The following is a 16,035-nucleotide window of genomic DNA, read 5'->3' on the forward strand; positions in this document are numbered from 1 at the left end:
CCGGAGTGGGGGCGCGGGGCCGTGAACTTCCGGGGGCGGGGGCGGCGCGGGGTGTCCCCAAAGTCCGAGGTGGCGAGAGGGACTCCGAATCCCGAGGGCGAAGGACGGCGAAAGGGGGCTGCGAAGTTCCGTACCCGAGAGCGAAGGGTGCGATACAGTGGCCCCCGAAGTTCCGCACTCGGAATCGGGGAGCTGCGCAGGGGTGCCTGAAGTTCCAGGCTCGGGGTCACTTCAGCGTGGTCTCTGAAGCTACCCACTTAGCATAGTGTGGTTGTCGCGAGGATCACCAAAGTTCCAGGGTCTGTGCGTTCCGAAGTTGGGGCACACAAGAGACACCTCGCTTTTGGGGTGAAGTGACACCGCTGTCCTGGGTCAATATCAGGTCCCGGGACTTGGGGTACGCAGGGTGAGTCCTCGCCTACACCCCAGGACTGAGGGGTCCCCGTGCCTCGGACAGGGCACTCAGGCTCGGACACCGCGGGGAGCCCCGAGCTGGCGAGAGGCGTTTGAGGCGCATGACTGGGAGGTGAGTAACTTTGCCCGAACGCTGCAAGTCGTGGCAGGAGCTGCCGGGCCGGAAGGGCCTGAATTCTGGGGACCCCTGGGTCCTCTGCCTTCGGCCAGGCACAGGACCCGCCCCCAGCCCCAGCCCGAGAGGCCTCCCCTCCCCCAGCCCAGGGGCTCGGGTTTCAGACCTGTGACCGGGACAGCAGCTGCCCAGGACCGGTGAGGGAGCACCCCCGTCCGACCACAGAGGCCGCTGGGTCAGACTCTCCTTCGCTCTTACCTCTCCCAGCCCTCTCCTGGGTCCCCTCAGGCTCCCTAGATGAGATTTGGCGGTGCAGGGGACGAGAAAGGGTCCGGAGGGCTCCTTCCAGGCGCCTAGTCCTGGCTTCCTTTAGCATGAAGGCTGGTGGAACCGAGAAAGGCTGGGGAGCCCAGCTCTTCTCCATCTCCAATCCACCCTATAGACCAATGTGGCTGTATCTTCTCCTTCTAACCATGTTGGGGGCTCTCTGAGGGTTTGAACCCTGACTCCTAGGGCTGCTTCTGCTCCAGGGTCAGAACTGGGGAAGGGGTCTCTTCTGGGTCCAGCAGGGTCTGGCCTTCCAATTGCAACCGAGGCATGCCCCACTTTTTGCCAGGATGCCCTACTTTGAGATACGCTGGGTGGATCTGGTGGGGGTACTGTCCCCTCAGCCTGGGATAGGAGGGGCTCAGGGGAGGAATGCAGTGACCAAGAGGAGAAGAGGTTCACACTAGGACACTAGGGATGCCGAGAGAAGACCTATTCCTGTTTTTCCTAGCCCACATGTTGAGGGGTTTTCTGAGATGAGGTGGTTGTTACTGGGTGTTGACTCTGTTCTGACCCTTGGTTTCCTCATGTGGATATTAAAGCTATATCCTTTTGGAAATAGATATCCAGACCTTACTTCTGGGGTACCTCTGGGGGGCACTTAAGTTGTCAACCTTTCAGTCTACCACCAAACCCTTTGAACCAGCAGCTCCTGCCCTCTTCTGGCCACCCCTTGGAGCCTGCCCAGCCCAGCCTGACCAATGTCCACAGCCAGGTGAGCACCTTCCCTCCCCAGCCCACCTTGGCTTTGCCCTGAGACCGTACTTCCAGGCTCTGAGCACTGTCTTTCTCCAGGGAGCAGCCCATTTTCAGCACAAGAGCACACGTATTCCAGATTGACCCAGCCACCAAGAGGAACTGGATCCCTGCGGGCAAGCACGCACTCACTGTCTCTTATTTCTACGATGCCACCCGCAATGTCTACCGAATCATCAGCATCGGGGGTGCCAAGGTGCGATGGAGCCTGTGGAGGGGGGACTTCAGGGGTCCCTGCTGTGCGAATTTTCCCCTCCTGAAGTGGCTTGGAACAAGGCCTCGGCAGTCTTCCTCCAAAGTAATGCTCAGCGCATTTCACATTCCTCATTACTGGTCCCTTGAACTTTGCCTCCCAGGCCATCATCAACAGCACTGTCACTCCCAACATGACCTTCACCAAAACCTCCCAGAAGTTTGGTCAGTGGGCAGACAGCCGTGCCAACACAGTCTACGGCCTTGGCTTTGCCTCTGAGCAGCATCTGACCCAGGTATGCCTTCAGGGAGGGGTGGGAAAGGCCAGGGATGGGGCCTAGGCTTCCCTAGGTAGACAGGACACCTTGGGCAGCTCCCAGTGGGCACATGGAATTGGACCAACCTAGGCATTTCCAGGTCTCTGGGTGGCACAGATGGTTTGCACTTGGCCAACCCACATGGTGCTGTGGTCAAGCGTTAGTTTGCTGACTGAAAGGTAAATGGTTTGACCTCACCCACAGCTCTACAGGAGAAAGACCTGCTCCCATAAAGATTGTGTACAGCTTAGGAAGCACAAATGGGACACTTGTATTCTGTCCTTCAGGGATGCTATGAACCAGAATCCACTGATGGTGCACACCACCACTAACTGTAGAGTTGGCAGTTGGAACCCACTCAGTGGTGCCTCAGAGAAGAAAGGCCTGGTGATCTCTCTGTGGATTACAGCCTCTCTCCTGCGTGGGGTCATTCACAGAGGAGTTGGAATCAACTCTTCAGCAATAGGTTTCTGGTTTTGTTTTTAATTCCTTCCAGCTTCCCTGGATGGAGCCCCAGCTCTGTTGCTCACTTGCTCCAATTCTTGGCATGACCTTGACCCTATCTGATCCCATCTATCAAATGGGTGCGCGGGTTGGGTTGGGTGCTGTTTCCTCATGGCCGCACTCTGCTCCCTGCTGTTTCTGCATTTCAGGTTTGCCTTTGCCTCTTGTTTCCCTAGATGATTTGTGCTTTTCTTGACCTGCCTGAAGTCAGGAAGATGTTCCCTTCTGTTTTCTTCAACGAGTTTCATTGTTTACTTTTTCAATGGAAAACTCGTTTCCATCGAGTCTGCCCTGATTCATGACAGCCCTGTACGTGTCAGGATAGAACTGTGTTCCACTAGGGTTTCAATGCTTGAGTTATGAGAAGTGGACCTCCCAGCTATTCTTCTGAGGGGCCGATGGGTGAACTTGAACCATCAACACTTTAGTTAGCAGTGAAGCACTTAACCTTTTGAATCACCCAGGTACACTGTTCAAGTTCAAGTCTTGGGTTAATTTCTGTGGCTGGTGTGCTCCAGCTTCTTCCCCACCCCCTCCCCACCTGAGTATTCAGGTTGCTCTTGTTGAAAAGACCATTTCCCCACACTGGTACCTTTGCATAAACCAGCTGGCTAATATTTTCTTTATTTAACCTATTGAGATGTATTATAAAATTTACTAACATTATTAACCTAAGGAAATGCATTTTTTAAAATATATTCTCCCTAGGCTGGTCAGATGGTAGTAGGTTATCAGAAACTATAAACATTAGTGCAACTAAAGTTGGTATACCACCCCCACACTGCTGAATCTGACTGGGTTAAAAAAAAAATTCCACCTATATTAGTATCCTCTGGCTGCTGTAACAAAGTATTACAAATTAGGTGGCTTATTATCTCAAAGTTCTTAAGAATGGAAACAAATTCAAGGTGTCAGCCGAGTCACATGCTCTCTGAGAACTCTAGCAGGCGGGTCCTTCCTGGTCTCTTAACTTCTGGTGGTCTCCACGAAACCTTGATGTCCTTTTGCTTGTAGACCCAGCCCTCCACGCTCTGCTCCCATCATCACCTGGCCTTCTTCCCTCTGTGTCTCTTCTTTTGCATATTCAACTAGAGTCCATCCAACTTGACTATAATCTTGTCATGATAACATCTTGAAGGACCCTAATTTCAAGTAAGGTTGTATTCTCAGGTACTGAAAGTTAGCACTTCAACCTCCTCTTTTTTTGATGGGACACAGTTCAATCCGTAACATTACCCTAACTAGTATTGTCAGAAATGGGTGGCAAATAGAAAAATGACTATGAGGAAGACGATACAGGGTGATTAATCTGGAAGCCTCAGGCCTATCTCTGTTAGAACTAGTTTCCCTCACATTCTGACTCACGGTGACCCCGTGTGTATCTCAGAGTAGATGGTGCTCCATGGGGTTTGCAGTGGCTAATTTTTCAGAATTAGATCATCACATCTTTCTTCTAAGACGCCTCTAGGTGTCCTGAAGCTTCCAAGTCTTTGGTTAGCAGTCAAGCACATCCACCTTTTATACTGTTCTGAGCTCCTTCTTTGTAATTGTTGTTTGTTGCCATCAATTTGGCAACAAACGCATGGTAACCTCATATGTGTCAGAAACTAACTCTATGTGTTCCACAGGTTGTCAGGGCCTGTCTTTTGAGCTATAGATTGCCAGGCCTTTCTTCCGAGGTGCCTTTGGGTGCACTCAAACGTCTGACCTTTTAGTTAGTGACCACTTTCATCAATCATTTGCACTTCTTTGTTCGAAGGATTTAAACATGTGTCCCAGTTGTTAAAGATAAATTAGCACCAAACAGAAAGGCTCTCCTTATTTAAATAAACCCAATCGAGAGAGAGAGAGAGAGAGAGAGAGAGAGAGAGAGAGAGAGAGAAAGCAAACTCCTTTCTCAACATGGCTGAATGTATTTGATGTCACTTATGCAAACACATATGATGACACTTATTGACAGAGTGACTGCAACAAATGTGTCAGGAGATGGTGAGGATGGCACATAATGGGACAGGGCTCAAATCTGTCGTTCTTAGGGTCACTACGAGTTGTATTCAATGCAGTGGTACCTGACAACAACATGTAAACACCCTGCCATGATTCCTACCCTATTCTTGGGGGCATCCTTTTCCAAGTTATCTCACTTCTTCCGGTTCAAAGATGTGGGGGTGGAGGGGGCTCAATCATAGGGTCACAGAATTTAATGGGTGGAGGGAGAGGTAGGTAAAGGAAAGGGGAAAGATCTGGTGTGAAAAACAATGTAGACAAACTTTATGAACTTTGTATGTAAACCAGTATTAAAAAAAAAAAAAGATGTGGGACAGAGGGTTAGACACGGTTGCTGAGACCCATTTGAATGTTACGAAGCCGAACTGACTGGGTAGTCTGTAAGGGAGAAGACTGAGGGCTTGTTGACTAACTCTCTGTTGCATTCCCCAGTTTGCTGAGAAATTCCAGGAAGTGAAGGAAGCAGCGAGGCTTGCCCGGGAGAAGTCTCAGGATGGTGGGGAGCTCACCAGCCCAGCCCTGGGGCTTGCCTCCCACCAGGTCAGTACCCTCCACCATGCCCAGATGCTTCTGAGCTACCCAAGGTGTAGTGGGAGATCTGATGCTTTGCTAGCTTATGGAAAGCTGGACACGTGGCAGGGGTTGACGGAGTGGGTGTCACTGGACTATGTTGTTGGAGGTTGAGCCTGGCCAACGAGGGCACCAAATAGGTGTGTGTGTGACAGAAACTAATTTAATAGTGACTTTGCCCTAGTTGTTTGAGTTGTTAAATAGACTATCAAGCTGGAAGTTGGAATGGCCAAAGAAAGTGGAGAATAGTGAATTATGCTTTGAGACTTCTTTAAATTCATTTATTGCCTATCTACTGTGTACCAAAGGATGGTCTGGTGGCTTAGGGAGTAGGTCTGCTAAGCACCAGAAATTCCTCCGGAGAAAGATGGCCAACCCAACCTCTTCTTATGTGAGTTAAAACCTCCTGAAATCTCTCGAGTGTCAGGTTTCTCATTCAACAGCAATGAGTTTGGACTTGACCTTGACAGTGTGCCAGGCCTAAGTCAAGCCGCAGGATGAAAATGTGGGCTGATCCTCAGGGAGCTTGTGGTCAGGGAAGGAGGTGGGTTGGACTCAGGCTAGGAGGCGTTCCAGGGGGTCTTGAATGGGATGTGGTCTTTGGCTGCAGGGAAGGGCCTCTTTAGGAAGGAACAGCATGGTGGTTTAAGATTGCTCTCCTTGGGGAGTTCTGGTGGCCTAGTGGCAAGAAGCTGCACTGCAATCCCAGAGGAGCACGGTTCGAATCCACCAGATGCTCTGCCGGGAAAGGAGAGACAATCTCCTCCTGTACCAGTCAGATCTGATTTGACGGTACACGCACACACACAAATAATAAAATAAAAAAATTAAAAAAAAAGATTGCTCTCCTTTATGACCATTTCAGTGGGCTTAGATTAGACAATCTCAGAGTTTTCCCTGGAGGGCTGCTAAAACCAGGCTGGGGAGGAGAGACAGGACCCAGATCTCAGGTCCAGGGACATGAAAGCGACCTTAAGTCAGGGGAAGCCCAGCTGGGATCCACAAGTTACTGCACCTGTGACTTAAGTCAGTCCCTACCTAACCTGGCTTTGGTCAGCTTAAAGCCACCCCTAAATATAACCTCATTTTTTCTCTCTCTCTCTCTCTCAAAGGTGCCTCCAAGCCCCCTTGTCAGCGCCAACGGCCCCCCTAGCGACGAGAAACTCTTCCGCAGCCAAAGTGCAGATGCCCCAGGTCCTGCGGAACGCGAGAGACTTAAGAAGATGCTGTCTGAGGGGTGAGGGGCGTGACCACGTCTTGGGCAGGGGGCGGGGCCAGACGACAGCAGCCATACAGCAGGCGGGGTCACGAAGTGGGCGTGGTCAACAGAGACCTTCCGCGTGGGGCGGAGCTTGCGAAGGGCGGGGCGTGGGCGGTCGAAGGGGAGGGACTAGGGGGGGCAGGTGCGGGTTGTGGCCTCGCTGAGGGGTAGAAGGTAGCTAAAGGGGGAGGCGAGATTCTGAACCTCACGTCTAAGAAGAAATAGGTTAACTGCCTCTTTCAAGGAACTCGCTTCCTGTCTGAAAAATCTCCCACTCTGCCCCCACTTTCTGACGACCACTCCCCTATCTCAGTCACTGCAGGAGGCTGACCTCACCTTGTCCCGTCGTGCCTACCTGAACTGATACCTTGGCACGTCCTACTCCTTTCTAACCTTGTCCTCATGGGATATTCCTGCCTCCAACTAAACCCTCAGGGATTTCTTGGCCAGTGCCCCCATCCCTAACCTCATTCCACCCCTGAGCCCCTTGGGGAAGCTATTCTTGGCTGACAGCAGACCAGTGTCTCCCCCACTCCTAGTCCCACCTTCAGCTCTCCTGCCTTGGCCTCCAAAGACCTGGTCCTTCATCCCCTCCCCCCAGCTCTGTGGGTGAGGTGCAGTGGGAGGCCGAGTTCTTCGCGCTGCAGGACAGTAACAACAAGCTGGCCAGCGCCCTGCGGGAGGCCAATGCAGCAGCCTCACAATGGAGGCAGCAGCTGGAGGCCCAGCGCGTGGAGGCTGAGCGGCTCAGGCAGCGGGTGAGGGTCCCCAACCCTTCAGGGTTAACTGTGGTAGATCCTTTGCCTCCACACACCCTCTGTCCTGGGTTCCTGCAGGTCTCCTCCTGGAGACTTTATTTGTTGCCCTGTTAAGTGGGTCTGAGACTACACCAGCCGGGTGGATGGTCAGGCCTCACAGTATGAACATCCAGAGACGGGGAATGGAGACTCCAACCAGAGGGATAGTAGGAGGGCGATGCCCTAGAGGTCGGGGGAGGGCGAGAGATGGGCTAGGGCTGCCTGAAGCTCAGGGCCATCTGCGCAGGTGGCCGAGCTGGAAGCACAGGCGGCAGCAGAAGCCCCTGCAGTTGCAGTTGTGGAGGAGCCTGTACAGTCGCTGGAGCAGTTGGAGGCATTGGTGCAAACCAAGGACCAGGTGAGTGTCCCCGGGCTTTGGCTTTCCTGAGTGAGCTCCCTTTAGGGAGCCAGCACCTTGGAGCCAACCTGGTGACCCCTCTCTCTAGGAAATCCAGACACTGAAGAGCCAGACTGGGGGTCCCCGGGAGACCCCAGATTCTGCTGAGCGAGAGGAGACACAGCAGAAGGTGCAGGTGTGTGGAGTGTGGCTGATGGAGGCAGATGGGCGGAGACCCTATCAAATCCTTATAGTTCCGGGCCGAGAGCGGGGAGCCTGCATTTAAACCCAGGTCTTGCTGGTTTAAGGAGCATAGGTGATACAAGTAGTTTGTGCTTGACAGCTAACCTAAGTTTCAGTTTTGAACCTACCCAGTTTGACGCAGAAGAAAAGGCCAATCTGCTTCCATTTGTCATTGAAAACGAAAGCCCTGTCCCCTCAGCCTGTTCTGTGTGTATGAGGGAGTGGTCCCTTAGATAGACTTAACTCTTCCTGTCTGGAGAACAGGCTGGCAGTCACAGAACATGCCTCAGCTCCTAGATGCTTAAGGTTGGCAGGCCTAGAAGATACTAGAAAGTGGCTGTGTCTCCCAGGTCCAGCAGGTGGTTCGTTCTCAGGGCGCTGTCACTGTAATCTCACAGTGCTTTTAAGAGTGGCACTGTTCTTAGACGTATAAAATAGCTATTCAGTGCACACAAAGGGTTGCCATGAGCCAAGGGTCTGGAGTTTGCCCCAAGTAAGGAGGCATGCCTGGGGCCTAGCATGGAGAAATAGTAAAGACTCTGGTGTCCATCAGGACAGAAAGAAGTTGAGGAAACAACTGTTGTCTCCTGGGAGGTATGTACGAAGGCCCTAGGGTGGAGCATTTCAGAAACCAGAGGGCTATGGACGTGAAATTAGGAGTAAGGGGTGGGGAGTAGAAACCCCACCATCTGACCTCCCTCCACAGGACCTGGAGACTCGGAATGCGGAGCTGGAGCACCAGCTGCGGGTGTCGGAGCACAGCCTGGAGGAGGCCCGGGCTGAGCGGGAGCGGGCACGGGCTGAGGTGGTGCGGGCCACACAGCTGTTGGATGTCAAACTGTTTGAGCTGAGCGAGCTGCGTGAGGGCCTGGCCCGCCTGGCCGAGGGAGCACCCTGAGCCGGCTGCCAGCAAAGCTGGTTCTGTATGGGACAATTCCTGGGATGTGAACCGGGCCACAGGCAACAGGGATGGGGCCTAGTTGCCTCGGCAGAAATTGGGGGAGGGGGGCAGCTCAGTCCTGGCTGCTCTCAGTTTGGCGATACTTTTGAGCTTTTCATTCTGTAGTTTCTAGAATCTTCAAGTGCGTGCTGGTATCCAAATTACATTTCCAAGCGTGGCTGCAAGTGTGCATTGTGTGTGGGATTGTCGCCGCCCCTTTCATCTGTGCAGGGTATACACTGGGACCCTGTGTTGTGTGATCAGCTAGACTCAGGGCTGAGTGTCCAGCTACTGCCTCCCTCCCAGCACTGCAGCCCTGTTCCCTCAGCCTATGGTTCAGACAGACTTACTTCTTCCAGTCTGGAGAACAGGCTGGCATTCACAGAACATGCCACGACTCATGGCAGGCCTAGAAGATGCTAGAAAGCGGCTGTGTCTCCCAGGCCCAGGAGCAGGTTCTCAGGGCGATGGCACTGTAATCTCACAGTGCTGTTAAGAAGGTGGCACTGTTCTTAGGCTCATCTTCTGGATAAGGACATGAGGTCAAAGAGGGGACAGCACTGGCCTGAGGTCTAGCAGTGGAATGGTTAGCACTATGGTTGGCTGGCTTTTTTGTCTTTAAGGCTGGACCTGCTGGGAATGGTGGGCAGGGAGGGGATGATGGAGAGAACATTCTGGGGACTTGAGATGCACAGGTGACCTAATCCTCCTCCCTGTCCCCAAGCCTGAGAGTCAGGTCAGGAATGACAAAAGGCACATTTATTGAGCACCTCTTGCTGTGACAGTCACTTTAGAGGCTCACAGACCCCTACCTTGTAAGGTGAGATGAACCATACCTCTAAGAGAGAAACTGAGGCCAAATTGGAATTTGAGCCAAGGTCACTCATGTGGAGAGAGAGAGAGAGTCCAGTTTGGCCTCAGAGCTGTGGGTTGTCATGAGGCCACAACGAAGAAGCCATGAGCTTCCTCCTAGGTGATCCATGAGGGTACAGCAGGCCTAGCAGCACAGTTGACGCCAGGAGAGACACTTATGGGTGTCCAGGTAGGTCTCAGTCTCTTGGTTCAATGAAGGATCCCACGTGGGCTCCAAGCAGGTGGGGGCCAGGTAAACTCAGGCCGGGGCTTGGCTGGGTGGAGTCGTGTGGGGCCCTGATTGGGCCCTGGGTGGGCGCTTCTTGTGCCCCTTGCTGGTTTTCTGCCGCTGTAGCGTCTGTTGCACCTTCTCCTTGAAGCGCCGATTCTTCTGCTTGATCTTGGCCAGCTCGGCCTTGCGCTTGGCCTCCAGGTCAGGGTCCTGTACGGGGTGGTGGGGGAGAGTGGCAATGAGTGGCAGTGAGTGGGGTACCTGCCTGGGAACCCTGACCCTCGCCTGCCAGGCAGCCTCACCTTCCCCTCCAGGATCAGCTGTTTTCGCTTGTTGATTTCCTTCTTCTCATCAAAGTTGGTGGCTTCCAGTTTCTGGGGGAGAGAGGCCAGTAGTTAGAGAGGTACACTTTGAGGGGCCAGTTCCTCACCCACCTGAATGAACTCCAACTCACAATCTCACATTCCCGTCGCACCACGTTGACCTGCGTGAGGATCTGCAGCACCTCTGCCTCTTCCACTGAGAACTCGTCCAGCTTCTTCTCTGGGGGACATGACAGAGACAGGGTCATGGGGGAGTGAGCTCCCTGTGTGCTGGGGCATGCAAAACATGCAAGATCATGGGAACCATCAGCTAAGGGCCAGGAGGGAGAGATCAGGTGGGAGGAGCCCAGGGAGAGAGGGACACCCAGTGTGATGAGTACCTCCCAGCCCCCTGCCCCCCCTCAGCCCCACTCACTGATCTGCTCCTCGATGGCATGGACCAGGTGGATGTCGTACTGCGTCACCAGTGTGATGGCCATGCCCTGCCGCCCTGTGGAGGGAAGGATTATAGTCAGTCACCCACTGGGTACCTGGACTGAGACTTGGGGAGCCGGAGGCAGAGGCCTGGTGCAGGACCTCAGAGAGTGGGGGAGGCAGTGGAACAAGCCTGGTTGGGTCTGTCCCAGGGTGGCAGCTCTCCTGCCTGCTAGCCTACTGCAGCAGGGCTGCCCGTGTGTTGATTTCCCTTTTCGACGTGGATGCCAGGGAAGTGTATGCTCATCCTGGAGGCCTTGGATCAGGATGCTGTGTTAGCAGGAAGCCTAGAGGCTCAGCACAGATCACTGGGCTCGCTCGTCATGTCTCATTTCTAGGGTGGTGGCGAGCTCTACAGCAGCAATGACAGCTGAAGAGCTGTTTTTATGGGGCTCAACTGCGTAACTCTCAGAACAGCCTCAAGGAGGCTCTGCTATTCTCTGTCCCTTCAATGGACCCAGAGAAGGTGTACAACCTCCTGGGGCCATTGGTTCAGGAAAGTGCTCGACCAGAAAATGCACCTCTCCCTGCTTCTGGTGTGAGAGTCCCCTGGAACATTAATTCCCTTTCCAAACGGGTAGAAGAATAGGCAGGAGTGTCTCCTGGGCCAGAGAGGGAAGGGGGTGTCACAGAGTGTAGGGCTTGGGGGAGCCTGGATGCCAAGTCATGTGTGGAAATATCCTATCTGCTGGGGCTCAGGAACCCACTCATGACAACGATGGGATAAGGGTGAACTGACAGGAAAAAGCAAGGCCTAGGGCTCACCTGCACGGGCTGTGCGGCCGACACGATGGATGTAGATCTTGGGGAGCCCGGGAGTGTTGTGGTTGATGACCACCTGCACAGTGGGAATGTCCAAACCCCTAAAAGGAGAGACCAGAGAGCTGAACACCCAGATAGGGGAGGTGGAGGCCAGGACTGGCTCGGTACTAACTTGGGGTGTGAGCACCTTGGAAAGAGGAAGGAATATCCAGGCCCCAGATCACTCACCGAGATGCCACATCTGTTGCAATCAGGATCCGATAGATGCTGGACTTGAACTTGGCCAGAGCAGCAAAGCGTTCTTTCTGTGTCAGGGTGGAGAAAGGGGAATCAGGGAGCCTCACTGTCATGTATGAAGACATTTGTGTGAGGACAAGGCAAGGGTGGGACAGATGTTCCTGCCTGCACGGGGTTGTTTCTAAGGTCAGGTCAGGACAAACACGACAAGAAGGTTCAGTAGATGACAGGAGACATAAACTGGGAGAGAGAAGGGAGAAAGACCAGCCGCGTGGACAGTCCCAGCTGGACACGACATCACACCTGCTTCATCATCGAGTGCAGCGCCACGGTGGGGAAGTTGAACTTGCGTAGCATCATGCACAGGATCTGGCAGGTCCTGGGGCAGAGGAAGGGTCCCGTCAGGCCCTCCCACCCCATCCACACAGCCTGTCACAGCATCTCTGTTAACCCTGCTCCCAGCTCCCATCCTGGGAATGCACTCTGACAAGGATACAAGTTCTGTCTGTTGGGTTGTGGGACTGGGAGATTGATAATGACTGCTGTCACCAGGGAGGGAGGGCAGAGAGAACTGATAATCTTCCTGTGGCCTACCATAATCATTACTACCTATAGACTGCTAGATCTGGCTATGCCTGACAGCCACCCTACATCCATATTTCTCAGTTCAAGGACACTCATACATTCACCCTGGGAGCAGCCCACTAGGAGCTCCAAGACCTCCCCAGTATGATGTGGCTATCTAACTTCTGTCTTCCTCTCTGATTCATATGGGAAAAGCTTATAGATTACTAACAATTCTCCCACCGCTCCAACTACCCAAGCAAAGTTTATGGGGACTTCCTGGGGCAGTCTGACACAATGTTGTAGAGACAACGTGGCAACATGTCAACCCTGGATCCATAGGGTCTCATCCAACCATCATGGCTCACAAGATAGGCCTGGGAGTCCCAGCAAGGCTTAGTGACACCGACAGGCCACAGCAAGAAGTGGCTGCTGTGAGTTCTTGCTCAAGACTCTGTAGTTGGTCGAGCCCTGTGGTCCAGAGAAGGGCAGCAGAATCCAGAGCAACCAACCCGAAAGCCAAGCAGCTGCTGCCGGGTCAACCACGATTCATGGCAGCCACCCATGAGTCAGAGTAGCACTGTGCACCACAGCATTTTCAGTAGGATCTTTCAGAAGTCAATAAGCAGACCTTTCTTCCAAGGAGGAGGACTGGGTGGACTCAAACCACCAACCTCTTAGTTAGCCAAACCCGGCCACAACAAGTAATGCCCAGGGACTCCACAGGTTCAGCAGCCTCAGTGAATTGGCCCCCAGCAGCCTGAAGCTGCTGAGCTGGGCAGTGGCTCAGGCGTGGTACACTCACTTGCACGTGTTGGTGAAGATGATGATGGACCAGTCCTCATGCTCGTCCTGGAAGCCCTGGATCAGGTGCACCAGGTAGGCATCCTTCACCTTCTCGGGCACCAGAAGGTAGCGCTGCTCCAACTGTTCGACTGTGCGGACCCTGGGGATAGCGAGCGGCCAAGCCTTCAGTCTCCTGCCTTCTAAGTGGGGACTGAGCCTCTCCCTCACCCCACTGTCTGGGACTCACGGTGCCTGCGCCTCCCAGAAGAAGGGCTGGTTGGTGGCCAGGCCCTGGAGCTCACGGAGTGTGTCGGTCAGCGTGGCACTGAACAGCAGCGTCTGCCTGCGAGCGGGCACGGCCCCCAGGATGACCTCCAGGTCTGCGGTGAAGTCTGTGCAGCCCTGTTCCAGCAGGCGGTCTGCCTCATCCAGCACCTGCGCAGAGGCTGGTGAGGCCCCACCCTCGTCCACCCACCTACTCAGTCTCAGCCTTCCCACCCCCACCTCCTGGGCAGGGTGCTGCTGCTCCAGTCCCTGCTGGACCTACAGCTGCCCTGTGTCCTCAGTTTACAAGGGTCTTGTCTGGCCACCAGTTCAGTGTGGTGGGGCCGACTCACCAGGAAACGGATCTTCTTGATACTAAAGGTGTTGGAGCTTCGGAGGTGATCAGCCAGGCGCCCCGGCGTGGCGATGACCACGTGTGGCTTCCGAGAGAGTTCAAGTGCCTGTGCTACCATGTCTGTGGACAGAGGGAGTGAGGCAGTTTGGTGGGAATTTGGGGTGGGGGAGGGACTGAGGGGTCCTGTGCCAGAGCCTCCCTGGCTCCTCGTACCCATGCCTCCGACGATGATGCAGTCTTTCAAACCCAGGGGCTTTCCCAGGACCCGGAACTGCTCCGCGATCTGGTACGCCAGCTCCCTGTAGGTGTAAAGGACCAGACAGGTCAACAGCGGGCCTGTTCTTATCTCTTGTCACCATCTCCACTCAGAACTTACAACTTAGTCTCTGGCCTCCCCATGTTCTGACACCCAATGTGTGAGGCCCCCAAATATTCTACGGCCTCTTCCTACAGCTTCACCCAAACCTGCACTATTTCCACGTCTCCTTTTCCCAGTGACCCACGCCAGAGATCTGAGCAGGGCCAGTCAATCCCTTGGCCCCCACCTTTGCCCTCATAGTCCTAACATGCCAGGAGTCCTCTTTGGGCTCCCCTCCCAGTCTCCACTCTTCCCTCTCCTGTTCAGAGGCCCTCAGAAACAATTCTCAGCCCTCAGCCTGGCACCCGAGGTCCATCTTGGGCTTTAATATGTCTGGCACGATTACCTTCCCTGCCTCTCACACCACTGCACATAGGCACGGGCAGCTCCTTGTTCCGGCGTGCTGTTCCCCGTATTTGTCCCTTTCACAGACACTTTAACTTCACCTGTTAAAGCATCTTTAAATGAAACCTTTCTCATCTTACCTCCTCTGTCAAAACTAGACTCTAGATGGGCTGTTGCAGGACGGGCGGTGGCATTACAGGGCTCACGGTGTCTTACTGCACTGACCACTGTACTTCTCTGCCAAGGCCTGGAGTTTTCTGAGGCCAGTACGCCTGTCTCCTCCCTGGGCTACAAAACTGTGGAAGGCCCTGGCTGCCGGGCACTCCCCACACACCGTGCCACTTTTTTCTGCAGCTTTCCTAAGAGGTGGGTACAGTTTCTGTCCCCATTTCTCACGAAGGAAAACGTTGCTCAAGAGAATTCAGCTGGTCAACTCATACTTAGGGCACGCACCTGGTAGGTGTCAAGACGAGGCAGAAGATGCCATACGGGTCCTCAGAGAGCTTCTGCAAGATGGGCAAGACGAACGCTGCTGTCTTGCCACTGCCGGTCTTGGCACAGCCCAGGCAGTCTCGACCTGGCAGAGAACAGACCACTATTAACACCTCCCGAGGGAGAGGAGTCTATTGGGCACAGTTTACAACAGCTCACTCACATGGAATGGCAGTCCTTGGGCTGGTGCAAAAGATGAATAGACTTGGCTGCTGACCAAAAATGTGAGAGGTCTGAGTCTACCCAGAGGTGCCTCAGAAGAAAGGCCTGGAACCTTCTTTCCCAAACCAATCACTGGAAATCCTCCCGAGCACAGATCTGCTCTAATACACAGGGGTCACCAATGAGTCGGGAATCAACTCCACAGCAAATGCGCTTCTACGCGAACATTTAATGAATAGCCTTTGCTCGATGTCTTCACATTTAAACTATGTTGACGATAGCTTTACAAAGGAGACGCTGTTATTATTCTCACTTAACAAGAGGAAACTGAATCTTGGAGACTTGTCCAGGACACATAGTGAGCAATAAGGGTGGACTAGGACCTATGTCCAACCGACTAGAGATACCACAGCTAACTACCACCGCAGTCAGACTCCCTTCGAGTACTCCTGGGATAATCTCCTCTAACCTGTCTTGTTGATCCTTTCACTTTTTTCCCCTTTAATTGTCCAATTTGTTCATGGACATATGACCTTCAACATGACCGATCATATTTTGTCACACGCTAGGCTTCCTGATGGCAGGGCCAGCCAGGGTTTGTTTAGTCTCCAGGTGTCTCCAAATCAAACACAGGTCCTGCACCAGCACCTCTCATTATGATTTAGCTTCATACTGAATTAAAAAAAAAAAAAATCAACCTGGAGGCATTGGAAACTGCCATTTCCTTCTTAACTCTTTAATGACAAAACTGGGTTGGTCCAGAAAAGTGGGAAAAGAGCAGTCATAGGACCACTGAATCCTGGCTTTATCACTAATTTACACAGCCTCACACTTGTTTGTGAGATGAATAGTTGTACCAGCTCTGCTGATTTTCCATGTTGTTGTTGTTATGTGCTGTCGAGTCGTTTGCGACTCATAGCGACCCTATGTACAACAGCCCTAAACCCTGCTCTATCCTTTGCCAATCGCACTGCCTCTGAAACACCCATCCCGATTACCCCAGTCATTGAATCAATCCATCTCATAGAGGGTATTCCCCTCTTGCGCCG

General features: G+C 53.3%; 2 protein-coding genes across 2 annotated transcripts in view; one reads left to right on the forward strand and one right to left on the reverse strand.

Moving 5' to 3' along the window:
- Positions 1 to 8,738, forward strand: part of HOMER3 (homer homolog 3 (Drosophila)) — a 32,927-nt gene extending 24,189 nt beyond the window's left edge. Inside the window, exons 2-13 of the mRNA XM_006885968.1 lie at positions 7 to 147; positions 458 to 526; positions 625 to 726; positions 1,568 to 1,571; positions 1,636 to 1,808; positions 1,969 to 2,100; positions 5,065 to 5,172; positions 6,315 to 6,439; positions 7,065 to 7,221; positions 7,508 to 7,618; positions 7,707 to 7,793; positions 8,547 to 8,738. Coding sequence (XP_006886030.1) covers positions 7 to 147; positions 458 to 526; positions 625 to 726; positions 1,568 to 1,571; positions 1,636 to 1,808; positions 1,969 to 2,100; positions 5,065 to 5,172; positions 6,315 to 6,439; positions 7,065 to 7,221; positions 7,508 to 7,618; positions 7,707 to 7,793; positions 8,547 to 8,738 — 1,401 coding nt within the window. The remainder of the gene's footprint in view (positions 1 to 6; positions 148 to 457; positions 527 to 624; positions 727 to 1,567; positions 1,572 to 1,635; positions 1,809 to 1,968; positions 2,101 to 5,064; positions 5,173 to 6,314; positions 6,440 to 7,064; positions 7,222 to 7,507; positions 7,619 to 7,706; positions 7,794 to 8,546) is intronic.
- A 1,153-nt stretch (positions 8,739 to 9,891) lies between these two features.
- Positions 9,892 to 16,035, reverse strand: part of DDX49 (DEAD (Asp-Glu-Ala-Asp) box polypeptide 49) — an 8,879-nt gene continuing 2,735 nt past the window's right edge. The window contains exons 2-13 of the mRNA XM_006885969.1: positions 14,786 to 14,909; positions 13,843 to 13,928; positions 13,628 to 13,749; positions 13,258 to 13,445; positions 13,030 to 13,170; positions 11,964 to 12,039; positions 11,652 to 11,728; positions 11,427 to 11,524; positions 10,603 to 10,677; positions 10,319 to 10,407; positions 10,167 to 10,238; positions 9,892 to 10,074 (exon numbers count right to left, since the gene is read on the reverse strand). Coding sequence (XP_006886031.1) covers positions 9,892 to 10,074; positions 10,167 to 10,238; positions 10,319 to 10,407; positions 10,603 to 10,677; positions 11,427 to 11,524; positions 11,652 to 11,728; positions 11,964 to 12,039; positions 13,030 to 13,170; positions 13,258 to 13,445; positions 13,628 to 13,749; positions 13,843 to 13,928; positions 14,786 to 14,909 — 1,331 coding nt within the window. The remainder of the gene's footprint in view (positions 10,075 to 10,166; positions 10,239 to 10,318; positions 10,408 to 10,602; positions 10,678 to 11,426; positions 11,525 to 11,651; positions 11,729 to 11,963; positions 12,040 to 13,029; positions 13,171 to 13,257; positions 13,446 to 13,627; positions 13,750 to 13,842; positions 13,929 to 14,785; positions 14,910 to 16,035) is intronic.

This window comes from Elephantulus edwardii, unplaced genomic scaffold, assembly GCF_000299155.1.
Source record: "Elephantulus edwardii isolate Elephantulus edwardi_28Jun2011 unplaced genomic scaffold, EleEdw1.0 scaffold00045, whole genome shotgun sequence".
NCBI lineage: Eukaryota > Metazoa > Chordata > Mammalia > Macroscelidea > Macroscelididae > Elephantulus > Elephantulus edwardii.